Here is a 12,474-nt window from a genome sequence, read left to right as displayed (position 1 = left end):
CCCCGTCCATCGCATCTCTTGAATGGCTGTGATGTGAGAATATACTCTTACGGGGACATCAACCAGCCGAGCAGAGGCATCTTCCCATTAAGGAACCGGACATTCCAGACACATGCCCTCAAATCACAGTACTTTGTTCGTTTGCCGTGATCGTCATCAGAGTGGATATTTCGCATCCGAGGTTTTGATTGCTTTTTCATTGGGAGGAGCCCGGAAGTTGTGAGCTGCTGCAAAGGAATCGTCCTGGCCACTCCCAAGTGAATGGCGATCAGAGACTTTGAAACCATTATAACTATTAATCTCATTGGAGAAATTAATCGAAAAAACATTGAGGACATTTCACTTCCCTAATAAGAATCCCTTTCCATCGTCACAGTAAGCCTCGTATGTTTTTGTAGCCCTTTACAAAATACTGCCGGGTGCAGTGAAGGGATCGGCCGTTGACGTTTATCTCATCTGACGGTAGGCCTAGAAAACAGAAAAGGAGTGTAAGATGAGTGAGTTTAAATGCGATGTGATGGTTTGGATGCTACATTAACGCGAGTTTTTCGAAGCAGCTGAAGCTCTTTCTCTGCTATAGATGGGAATGGGAATTCACTCTCAGTGAATGCCGTCCACTGGTTGTTGCGTGTACGACCTGCTTTCTTCAGTCAGCTGACGAGGATGCGTTCTGCCGTGACTAAGTCAGTGTCAGTGCTCTCTGGGATTATTCCTACTGCAACACCCCAGTGGAAGTGGATTGCTGAGCATGTATTTATTTTCAAAGTTAGACGGCTCCGTCATCGGGGTCCAACCCCTCCCATCGGAGATGAAGAGCATTAGCTATACTAATTAATAGCATAACTTTGTGTCTGTTTCGTTTCCGTTGACCACCCCACCTATAATAACTTTAGAAACGTTAATTGGAACGGCTTGGGAAAATTGGCTTTGTAAGCGTTGGCGAACGTCAGTTCCGCAAGGTGGATACGACTGCTGTTGAAGCGTCTGTTTGCGAATGCGTGTAGTCTCTTTCCAACCTTCGAGGCATATCAGGATGGCAATAACATTATGTAACGTATTTCATATGTCATAACTTATTCTCAAGCCCAACCTACCCGAGCAATTTAACAACAGAGGTGATCAGGACTAAACGAAAACAGGCCATCTACCTCCTTGAACTTAAGTTGTGAGACCCAGGTATTAAGGATGAATAAGCAGCCATTTTGTTAAATTTATTTGAAAAATTTGGAAAAGAAAAAAATTTCAAAAAGTTATTTGGAATTGCCGTCATTGCATAACATTCAGACTAGATAGCCAGCTAGGTATGCGATTCCCCGGTTGGGAATAAAATCCTTCTAACAAGAAGAAAAGAAATGTGAAGTTCCAGAGTTCCTCCTCTGCAGCACCCACTTAGCACTATTTCCATTTCATGAGAGTGGGAAAGTGCTGAGTGTGCACCGTGGATCATTTCTTAAAATTAGCTAATAGAATGATGGTTTCATCAATCCGTTCCCATGACAGTCGGTTCTACGTTACCGGAACGACCCGGATTTATATCCGGCCAAGGACTGTCACTGCAGCAGCATTCCCCATATATGTATGGGGAATGTTTATGCTGCTACAACAACAACATGGTTTCATCAATACACTAGGAAATGTTGATGCCTTCTTACATGAGATATCCCGACCCAAAAAATAGTAAAATTATATTTCCATTTAATGTCTGCTTAACAAATGCAAATATAGTAATAAAAATAATAATATTATTTTATTTATTAGTAATATTAAATAGAAACTTACTTACCATTAAATGACCAAATATGCGATGGCAGCGACGTTGCGGTGTAGACGCGCCCAATACCGCTCGCGCCACTAGATGAGGATGCCGCCAATGCAATGCTCTCAACAAAATTTGCGCCAGCTGCTGAAGCGTCCTGCAACTCTTCAAAGTTTAGCGTATGCGAATGTGGTCCGCTCACGAGGCCACGGCCACCTGCACTGAGACCACCACCACTTCCACCATTCAGCATAAGCGAGTTGTCATGAAACGAACTGCTACTGACGGGTACACTCATACGAATACTACCATCGCCACCAAGTGGATAATGCTGATGTTGCAGATAGTTAGCAGCAGCTGAGGAGTGCGCTTGTGAGGACAAACCAAATGCATTGCTACTGGGCGCTGTGCTGACAGCTGGGTGTGTATGCGGTCCCCCTACAACACAAGAGGTATTCGAGGTGCCATGTTGTTGATTGTGAATGTCCGGTACTGAACTTAAACTACGTGCTCTCTGCCGGTCGATGCTCGAATTCTGGACGTGATGTTGCACCTGCAAGCTGGGCAGTGTACGCAACAAGTTGAAGCCCTGGCCGCCATCGGCACCAGTTGAAGCACTGCCCAGACCACTATTGGACGCGGTTTGTGCAGCGTCCGTTCCAGTTGAACTGCTGGAAAAGGTACGCGAACGTGGGCTTTGGCCGCTGGCTGTCGGAGTACTCGCCTTTGCGCCCATTCGTTGGGTTTCAGTTTTGTTCTTCGCGTGCGTGTGTGTATTAGCGTACGGTGCTATCCTATTTCGAAACGTGTATATGTTCTATTTCTTGTGCGTTTGAAATTTATCTTGGGAATTCCAATTATTATTTAAACGCCTTAATTGCGTCATACAAATGTCAAATTATTCCATTTATATTTTTTATGCCAAAATCGCTGGCAAGCGCATATGTATTAAACAATCTCAAGTCGAGCTCTTTGTTATGTTTACTGGAATTCTATGCGCTATGACAGGTGCGCTTACATGTGAGGAGTGTGGGGACAGAGTTGGTAATCGGCGGTATTGGCAGATTACTCAGATCACAATGAAATGCACATTGTATTCAGACAAAGGAAATCTACTAACCGTAGTTCGCCGTATTCTATTTGCTGAAACGCTGCTAACTGGTGGCGGCGTTCGAGATGTGCTTTTATTCCTTTGCTGCAAAAGTAAATTTGCAACTGCTTCACCTTACGTGTCGTTGAGTGCCTTTGCGTGCAGCAGCAACAACACAAAATTGCAAACAGCGATGACTGTCACCGATTTGGGTAAGTTGATGTAAGTTTTTATCGGTAACTACACAATTACTATTCAATATTTGAAACTTTAAGCCACGATTTTTTTCTTAGATAAAAAGCAATTGGCCAATTTAGTAATTATGATTTCCCTCTCATAAGCTGTCACTGCCACCGCTGATGCTGCTGTTGCCTCTCGCCTCCGTTGCTGCTGCTGCTGCTGCTGCTGCTGCTCCACTGCAAGTTATTTCGCTAATTTACTGTCTGTCTGTTTTTCAGCGCCTTGTTGTTGAAAACACAAAATTTTCTTTTTCCCTGACCTGACTTTACGTGTCCGTTCGTTTTGACATTTGCCTCTAAATTTTGTATGCCTTTCGTCGTTTTTGGGCGATTGTTTTGTTTTTTATTTTGAATGAAATTTTTTGATTTACGGAGGAAACATTTGGTTAATTTACGAATTCTTTGTATTTTTGTAGCAAACTTTGACAGCAAGTCGACATTTTTCGGGAAAGACAAAAACGAAAGTGACATTAACGGCCTTGCCAGTTGTGCGTAAAATAAAATCGCAAGCAAAATAAAAGCGGATAAGTGATAACAGTGAATCTCAATTTTATGTCTCATATATTTATGCTTCGCTTGGTATTTTAGTCATATGCTTGGTAACCGCCATGTTTGATTCGTAATTGTAAAAATGAATATAAGAGAAACAGGAAACCTTTTAGGCGGATATCCTATCAAATGTTCCATTTAACTGTAAAATAAATAAAGGAAGTAATAATTGGAGACATGCACTCATTTGCTTATTTTAATAGTATTTATTATTATTATTTGTACGGTATACTCGTATATACCGACCTTCGGTGTTAATAAGATTTGTATTTGTGCATGTCAGTATTAGATTGGGTTTAGTAAATTCTACAATATTACAAGTGAATTTGGTAATTTGAAATTGTATGTAGACGCGCAGGGCTATTAAAATTTTAACAAAATTGGAAACAGTTTAGGAATGGATGAACTGGTATTGCCTGTTTATTTGTACTGATTGTATAGAGACATTTAAGGAAAAATATTATAGCTTGATGGGCCTCATAGTGCTCTCTAGAGATCGCGCTTTTTCATTTGGGTAGGTCGGACATAATTACATTCGCACAAACTTCCTGTTATAGTTAGAGGTTCGCTAAGAATCCACGTATTTCAAAAGATCTGCGCTAAGGATCTTCACGTAGTTCAAGATAAGTATTTTAGACAGAATGCAGAAAAATTCGATAGCGAACGATTGTGAAGCGAGCGTTGGAAAGCGAAAGACCGTACAAAAGCAGTTGCTGTTGTTGTTATAGCAGCATAAACATTCCCCGTGCATACACGAGGAAGGCTGCTGAAGTGACAGTCCTTGGCCGGATATAAATTCGGGTCGTTCCGGTTACGTAGAACCGACTGTCGTGGGAAAAAGCAGTTGCTCGCCATTAGCGCTGGTACGAAAAATCTTCGCATGCGGTCTCTCACCAAACTTTATAAACAAAACAAGAAACTTTATTCGGAATTCAAGAAAACTAAAAAGTTAAAAAAATTAGAATCAAAATTTTGAAGTTTTTAATTAGAAATTTCGTGATAACTTTAGACAATTTTTCGTATTTCAATCATTCTCCGCACCCTGATTTTACATATACAGATAACCCATACATTGATTGCGGATTTAGTACTGGTGCGAGTGTATGTGGGCCAAACCGTAAAATATCAGTCTTTCAAGCGGAGATCGACGGCATGTTTTGGGCAGAGAATGCCTTCAAAGAGGTATATCTTCGAAGCGCATCTACATTTTGTCAGACAGTCTGTAGACTTTATGCATTGCACTCTGACATAATAAAATTCAAACTCGTTGAGTTTCACTATCCTCAATACCCTGGAAACAAAGAAAAGGCGCACAACCTAGAGGAACAAGGCGCTAGTTCAAAATGCCAAAAACCATAACCCTTTTGCGGGCTCACCAAATCGCACATAAAATAATAAAAGACTGGGAAGACTGGGAATTTATACAAGACTGGATGGAGAGTCCAGGGCAAAGACAGGCTTAACAGTTTATCCTTCCCTCAAGAAGAGCTTCAAATAGGTTCTTAAGCCTGAATAGAGAGAGCTTATGAACTCTCACTGGATACTATACGGGATATTTTAGTCTTTGTTGTTGTTGTAGCAGCATAAACATTCCCCATACATATGTATATGGGGAATGCTGTTGAAAGTGACAGTCCTTGGCCGGATATAAATTCGGGTCGTTTGATTTAGTCTTTGTTATCGTTTCAGTAAATTATATTATGTATACTAAGGGTTCAAGTTGGAGGAAAGGGGCACAATCTTAGGAAACTAGGGAAACTATGTAGTAGAAACAAGTGTGTGCCGTTTTTTGCGAAATGGGTGGCTGTAGCGGCTTACCTATTTTCATATCAGTGTCAGATATAGGCCCTTATTATGAGCAACATTCGATCTTCGACTGTAGTCGAAAGTGCTGATCGAACGAATTTTCATTTGGTATTATCAGAGAATGTTAATGCAATGAGAAGGTGCAAATGTTACTGTGAGCTTTTTTTTAGTACAATTGAGATTTGAAAGATTTGTAGTAAGGTCATTTAGCACACCGAGTTTATAGACACCTCACTGACTTTTGCCCACACAAAAATTAGAAACACCACACATTTTTCACCTCGACATTAAACCAATTAAATTTTTACTATTTTCGTATTTTTTAAATAATAAGCGAATACGTAAAATTTATTACATAATTTTTTTTTTCAATTACATTAAAAAAAAACGATTTAAAAATAAAAATTTATAAAAAAAAGTTTGCGCCGGGAATTGAACTCGAGTCTAACATGTGGCGAGGAAAAATGGGCGGTGCGTTTATTTCTTCGACTGCTTATTTTTTGACCATTTTGTTACTTTTGAAATGATAAGCGGATACATAAAATGTATTACAAATTTTTTTACGATTACATTAAAAAAAAAAAATTTAAAAACGAAAAAAAAAATTTGTGCCGAGAATTGATGGCGAGTCACGTGGGGAGGATAAATACGCAGAGCGTTTATTTCTGCGCTTGCGTTGTGAACAAAAGGTTTTGTGCATGCGCGCGGCGCGAATAAATTTTAATAAAGTTCTGAAAGTAATTCATGAAGTTTTTCATTACACACATACATATGTACATAAATGAACGTATACTTTATATGTAAATAAATGATGGTATATGAAATATACATAAGTACATAATATGTATGTACATGTCAATAGGAGGTATTTGCATTCAGAAAAAAATAATGGTTTAAGATAAATCAACACTTATTTTATATTGTATGTTAATTTATAGTTTATGTATTCGACAGCATTTACATACATATGTATGTATGTACATTTGTATATGAAAAACAATAATGCACAAGGGCAAGAACATCATATCACATATGCAAGTATGCCCAAATAACCTTGACTTATGTACATATGTACACATGTCATACCACATCACATTCTTACAAGAAATCAAATACACATGCGCACTAGTGAACGAGTTTCTTCCTAACAAGTGCAAAAACAATTCTGCTCTATGTATGCATATATACCGACTTTATGTCCTAGCATATATACATACATATATACCTACTTGCCTTCTAAACTTCCTACAAAATAATTGTATTCATATGTTACTACATCCATGCACGTTCATACATTCAAGCATACATATACATATGCGCGACAAGAATGATATAAAGAAGATTGCGCCCATCAGAGCGTACGTGACGTCACGTTTGCAGAGTTGTGCAGTATTGCCAACCATTTGATCTTCGCAATAAATTTAGTGCTTTTTAATACCGAAAATGCGACAATTTTTAAGTTTGGTGTTTGTTTCTTTTTGTTTTTAATTTAAGGCTAGCGAAACTTTAGGTTAAAAAAAAACTGTATTATTATACAAAAGAAGCTTAAAAAAGGCCACTCTGAGAAGATTTTAGTGCTAATGAAAATTTTTTTACTCCTATAAAATTTGATAATTTGAAAGTGCAAATTTAATTTTTGGCTCCATTTAAGGCTATGCAAAAATATGAAATGCCCCGCTCTCAACTCTTCTTAAGATTGAAAACCTTTCTACACATTTTAAAAAGTCTTTGAATTTATTGAATGCGAATTAAAACCATAGAGGTGTAATCGTTTCTTCCGGTCATCAATCCTTAATCATAAATTAAATTGTACATAAGCATAACACATTTATTTAAAAAAAACGCACATTCTACAGACAATTTGTCACGCATACAAAGTTCTTTAAGTAACACAATAAAAATTTCGTGTTTTATTTTCTTTAAATGGGCATTTAGTGCGTTTTTATATCCAAAGCTAGGCAACTCTGCAGTAGCGAGAGAGAGATTTGACTGCCGAAAGCAGAAGAACACCAACAACACCGGCAATCGCGGGCAATGCCACCAGATGTTAAAAAAAAGTAAAGCTAAATAAAACTGAGTGAATTATTTAAATAATTATTAAAAAATGTATATTTTACAAAATTATAAACATTACTTTTAATTAGAATAGGCTAGAAAAATGTCATGTGGAATGAACTAAAACTCCGAGACAAAAAATAATAAAAATAACAAAAAAAAATGCTAAATCAAGTTACGAAAATGGTAATCTGGCCATAATGGAGCTAAAATCACGTAACTAGTTGTCAAATTCGCTGAGCGCAAAGTAACGGGACCACGATGGGCGCCATCTCATTATTCTTTGCATCATGTATGCGCGAGCACAGCGCTCCCTTCTTGCTTCCGTGTACTTTTGTCCTTCACCAGTCGATATTCCTAATATTGTACTTAAAAAACACAATACTTTGATAGACGCAAAAGCAACAGCAAGCATAACGCGATTGCCGCTTTGCCACCACACATTCTAAAATGTTCTAGAACACAACAAAAACACATACCTCACATGCGCATGTCGCCCAAAGCTAAAATCTAAGCCTAGCGACTACAAAAACAAAATACATTCGTAGACGCAGTCGCAGCGGCCATGATTCTATCAGCGACGGCGCTGAACAATTTAGAACAAAAACAAAAAGTTCATTCATAAGTTCGAGCTCATATTTCAATTTCATTCATAAAACGACCCGCCATATGCCAATTTTCGCGACCATTCGAAAATAGTCAATATTGGAATATTTCGCGTGGAATTATTTGCCAATATTTGATAAATCTTAAATTTGTGTCATGTCGAGTGGCCGCTCCTCCGTATGTATGTATGCACCCTTATATGTATGTAAATATGTCTTCTAACTGTGCGACAGTCGCGAGTTAATGCGACTTCCAGCGAATCACACATTGCTGTCCGCAAAGCCGCATATATGTACCTTATGATCAGAAAGTACCGGAAATGTTTAAATTAAACAAAACAGAGTTAAATTTAAGGCAAATTTATATTATCTCCTTCAAAATTTGACCCGTCTGAAGCAACACACATGTGCCAACGTTTAACCCAGTCCTCCAAACACCCCCGGCAGGCCGATTTGTATTCTCTTTGATCAGTGCGATGGCGCGTTATCATCATGCAAAATCTGAGAAATGTTTGCTCACATTTCCGGGGGTTTCCAACACACAGCATCTCTCTAAGGTTTCAAAACGGATAAATAATATTCTCTATTGACTGTCTGGCCCGATGGAAGGTACTCATGGTGGACTATGCCTTGGCAATCGAAGGAAACAGTCAACATCACCTTCCCGGTTCTTTTTGCTCATAGGGTATACATATCCCATCTTTTCACTGACGGACAAGAAGACGGTCGCAATTGCTGTTTTTTATATGCATACATTTTGCGTTCGTTGAAGGTTTGTATATATTTGTATACATATGCGTTTGTATATATTTGTATACATCGACTTTCTGGATGCATCCATGGATATTAGAATATTTTCTCATCAATATGTGTATGTAAGTAGTTCAGATTTGACTGAAGAGATTAAATATAGGAATGCATATTCATATGATTGCCTTTATGGCTGTTTTACATATAAATTAATTCAAAAGAAGTATGAATAATGTTATATAGAAAATAAATTTCTAAATAACAGGTATTAGAAAAACCTGAATAAATCAATTCTAATTAAACCAAATATAAAAAATGAAATAAAAATATCGAACAAAAAACTGTGTACAGGATTTGAACCTGAATCACATATGGGACGATTTACTGCATACACGACACGTTTTTCACGATTGAGCTAAACTACAATTATTAATGGACTTTTCTAAATCACTCATTTATTCGATTCGTACTTTTATATGCACATATTCTGCGTTAGTTGAAAATTTGTATGCGTAATTATATGAATATGCATGTGTGTATGCGCGTTTGGCTTTCTGGACGGATATTAGAATGATATATTCTCATCAATATAATTTGGATTTGATGAAATAGATTATAGATATATGTACATATTTTCTGTTTTGATTGATTTATATAAAAGTCAGGTCATATCCAGTATGAACTATTTTATACCGAAAAGAAATTTCCATTTATAAAATACAAAAAAAAACAGTATTTTAAAGAAATTTTAATTAAAATAAATTTTACCAAACTTTCCTGGTTTGAATTGTAAAATAAAATGTGCAAGAAAAAAAAAATATGACTTCAGGACTTGAACCTGAATTAAATACGTGCCAAAAAACAAAACGAATAACTCCGCCGACTTTAGCTTCTGCACCACAAACTAACTGCCGCGCGGCCTTCTTAATCGCAAATTTATTCGCTTCGATTTCCTTAGTAGTGTGCCGAAAAATCTTATGAACTTCCTCAGTAGTCTGGTAAACGCAGAAAATATCTGAATTCTTGTCCTAGCGTGGTAAGTAAATATAGAAACCCTCCACTCGCGTCACTCGCGTGGTAAATATCTGCAATTCGCCACTCGTGAGCAAAGTTGAATTTGAAATGACCTTATTATGAATCTACAAATTAGAACTCGAAAAAAGCTCGTTTAACATTTGCTCCTTCTCATTGCATTAACATTCTCTGGTATTATGGTGCTCATTCGTTGAAGAATAGGACTATTGTGAATTTCGATCGTTCGACGCATTTACAATAGATAATTTTTTCTCAGCTGATACTGCAAATTAAAATAAAAGAAAAACCGATTGTGTTGAAATTCTTTGCTAACAACATTTTTAAAAGTAAAAAAAAGTATTTTTTGTGAAAATAAGTACAACGGAGTTGTGTTTCGACGATTCATCGGTCGATGAAAGATTAGTGGAACTAGCTAGAAGTAGAAAACAGCTGGGGGGCGCATACAACCCCCTAGAAATGGCTTCCACTGAGTAAGTTTAGTATTTTCAAAATGTGTTGACGTACTTAATATTACAGAAATTTCCTTACAGTTTTTTTAAGAACTTTAGATTATCTAAAGAGGCGTTTATGAACCTACTGTCCAGTACAGAAAACCAGTTGCAGCAGTGCACCCGAGCCAAGAGCTCTTCACTAATCTCCAAAAAAAGCAACACAAATTATTAATGTGTGCGCAGCTTTGCACAACATTTTCTTGTTTTATAATGTTCAACTTCCGGATGAAGAGTTATCCGATGAGACCCTCAACGATGATGCTGAAGATATTGAAGTGGAGCCAAATAACGGAGAAGCAGAAAACATAAGAAATGAAATTCTTAGAATATTATAGAAAAATCTAAAAAGTATTAAATAGAAACCTTAACGCCACAGTTTCTGTTTTATTTTTGTTATAAATTTTCTTTATTCAATTATTCGTCATTCGAAAAAAATATGTATTTCAGTTCCTCTATGTATTTCAGCCCATACCTGCCAAGGGAAAATAAAAATGTATTTCTATAAACATCACAAAAAAAAAAAACTATTATTAACCTTAATTCATTTTGCTGCCGTTCTAACTGGTGGTCCCAAGCAATTCAGCTCCGTTGTAAATTCCTCCCATTTTTTTGCTGCTTGTACTTTGGTGGAAATCCCTTTTGCGAATTGTGGATTCTCTTCCATTAATGCAACTAGTCTTTCTAATTGCTGTTTGGTACTCACGACTTTCGACCTGCATAATATTAACAAAATTAGTATATATTTATTATTTAGTTACTATAAAACAATAAATAATCGCAAACAACTTACATTTTAACAAGTTTTCCCACAATACGCTACACAATCGAAAGCAAAATTGCATTCGACTCTAAATTCGGTATGCAACGAAAATTTCGACAGCGTTGCACCGCTCATAATACCAAATTGACATTCGATTTTCGATCTTCGACAACCAACGAATATCGAAGATCGAATGCAACTCATAATAGGGGCCATAAAGTCGTTCTATCCCTCCCAACTCCATCTAATTGACTTTATTTTTTTACACTTCTTTCTTATATTTCTTCTTATTCTACCCTCGCTCGGACCACATCAAAACTATGTTCAATTTTTTCTGTTTCTTTTATTTCCTAAAAATTGCTTACAACATTAATTTCACTAAATTTTAGGATTGATCAAGAGAAAAAATGTTACTTAAATGCTGTCTTAAAGGTAATAACAACGCTCAAGAGCAATCTTTTATGGGAAGAATGCTCCCAACAAATGGTGAAATAATTGGGAATAATAAAAACACTACTCTCATAACTAAGTTTGTTGAATGGTAATTAATTGTGTTTTTAAACAGGCGGATTAGTATTACAAATTAAAAGTATTTGTTTTGCAAAGGATTAAATGAATAGCAAATGACTTAATCGTAAATTGAACAACTATTAAAAAGTGACAAAATATGTTATTTGTGTACTTCCAATACCAATTAATTCTAAAAACACCCTTTTTTGTTCGTCATCTCACAACGCTTTTGTACGCAGTTAAATTTGCTTTTTGTGTTAAGATTACGAGGGCGCAATTCGTATGTTTTCTATTGGTACCTAAAACCGCCAATTAGTCTTCATACTTATGCCCAGAGCTCAGCTAAAATTATAAATATTTAGATATATTGCAAATTATAATTCGTTAACCATTTATGCGTTAGTATTTAGAAGCACGCCGGCGCTACGCGGACAATATTAAACAGCCGTATTAAAAGTAAAATTAATAAAATTTTAGTAATTTTAGTAATTTAATTAAGATTAAAATTTGATTTTTGATTATTTGAACTTTACATATACATGAATATGTATTCACCATTATTGTTTTTTGTTTTCTATGTTTCGTTAAATTATTATTGTTTGGAAAACGCGATTATTACTGACGCTAAAACTGCAATGGCTTCTGTCATCATGATTCTTGTTGTTGTTTTTGCGGCTAGCGTTGTCGCGGCGCGTTATACATAGCTATAAACTATAGATAATAAGAATTATAATAATAATATCTATTATGTGGTATAGTCGATATTTCTTCTCGTAGTTGGCGTTGTTGGGCACCAACGTATTTCCCGTGTTGGTGCTGCTTTTGAAA

General features: G+C 36.5%; 1 protein-coding gene across 3 annotated transcripts in view; it reads right to left on the bottom strand.

Moving 5' to 3' along the window:
• Window positions 1-3,543, bottom strand: part of LOC128858369 (E3 ubiquitin-protein ligase ZNRF1) — a 42,272-nt gene extending 38,729 nt beyond the window's left edge. For all 3 annotated transcript variants that reach the window (XM_054094572.1, XM_054094571.1, XM_054094570.1), the window contains exon 1: window positions 1,784-3,543. In XM_054094572.1, coding sequence (XP_053950547.1) covers window positions 1,784-2,492 — 709 coding nt within the window. In that variant the 5' untranslated portion in view covers window positions 2,493-3,543. The remainder of the gene's footprint in view (window positions 1-1,783) is intronic.
• Between the last annotated feature and the right edge of the window lie 8,931 nt (window positions 3,544-12,474).

The sequence above is a fragment of the Anastrepha ludens genome, chromosome 3, assembly GCF_028408465.1.
Source record: "Anastrepha ludens isolate Willacy chromosome 3, idAnaLude1.1, whole genome shotgun sequence".
Taxonomy (NCBI): Eukaryota; Metazoa; Arthropoda; class Insecta; order Diptera; family Tephritidae; genus Anastrepha; species Anastrepha ludens.
Note: the sequence above shows the minus strand (reverse complement) of the source record. Positions and strands in the feature narration are given on the sequence as shown.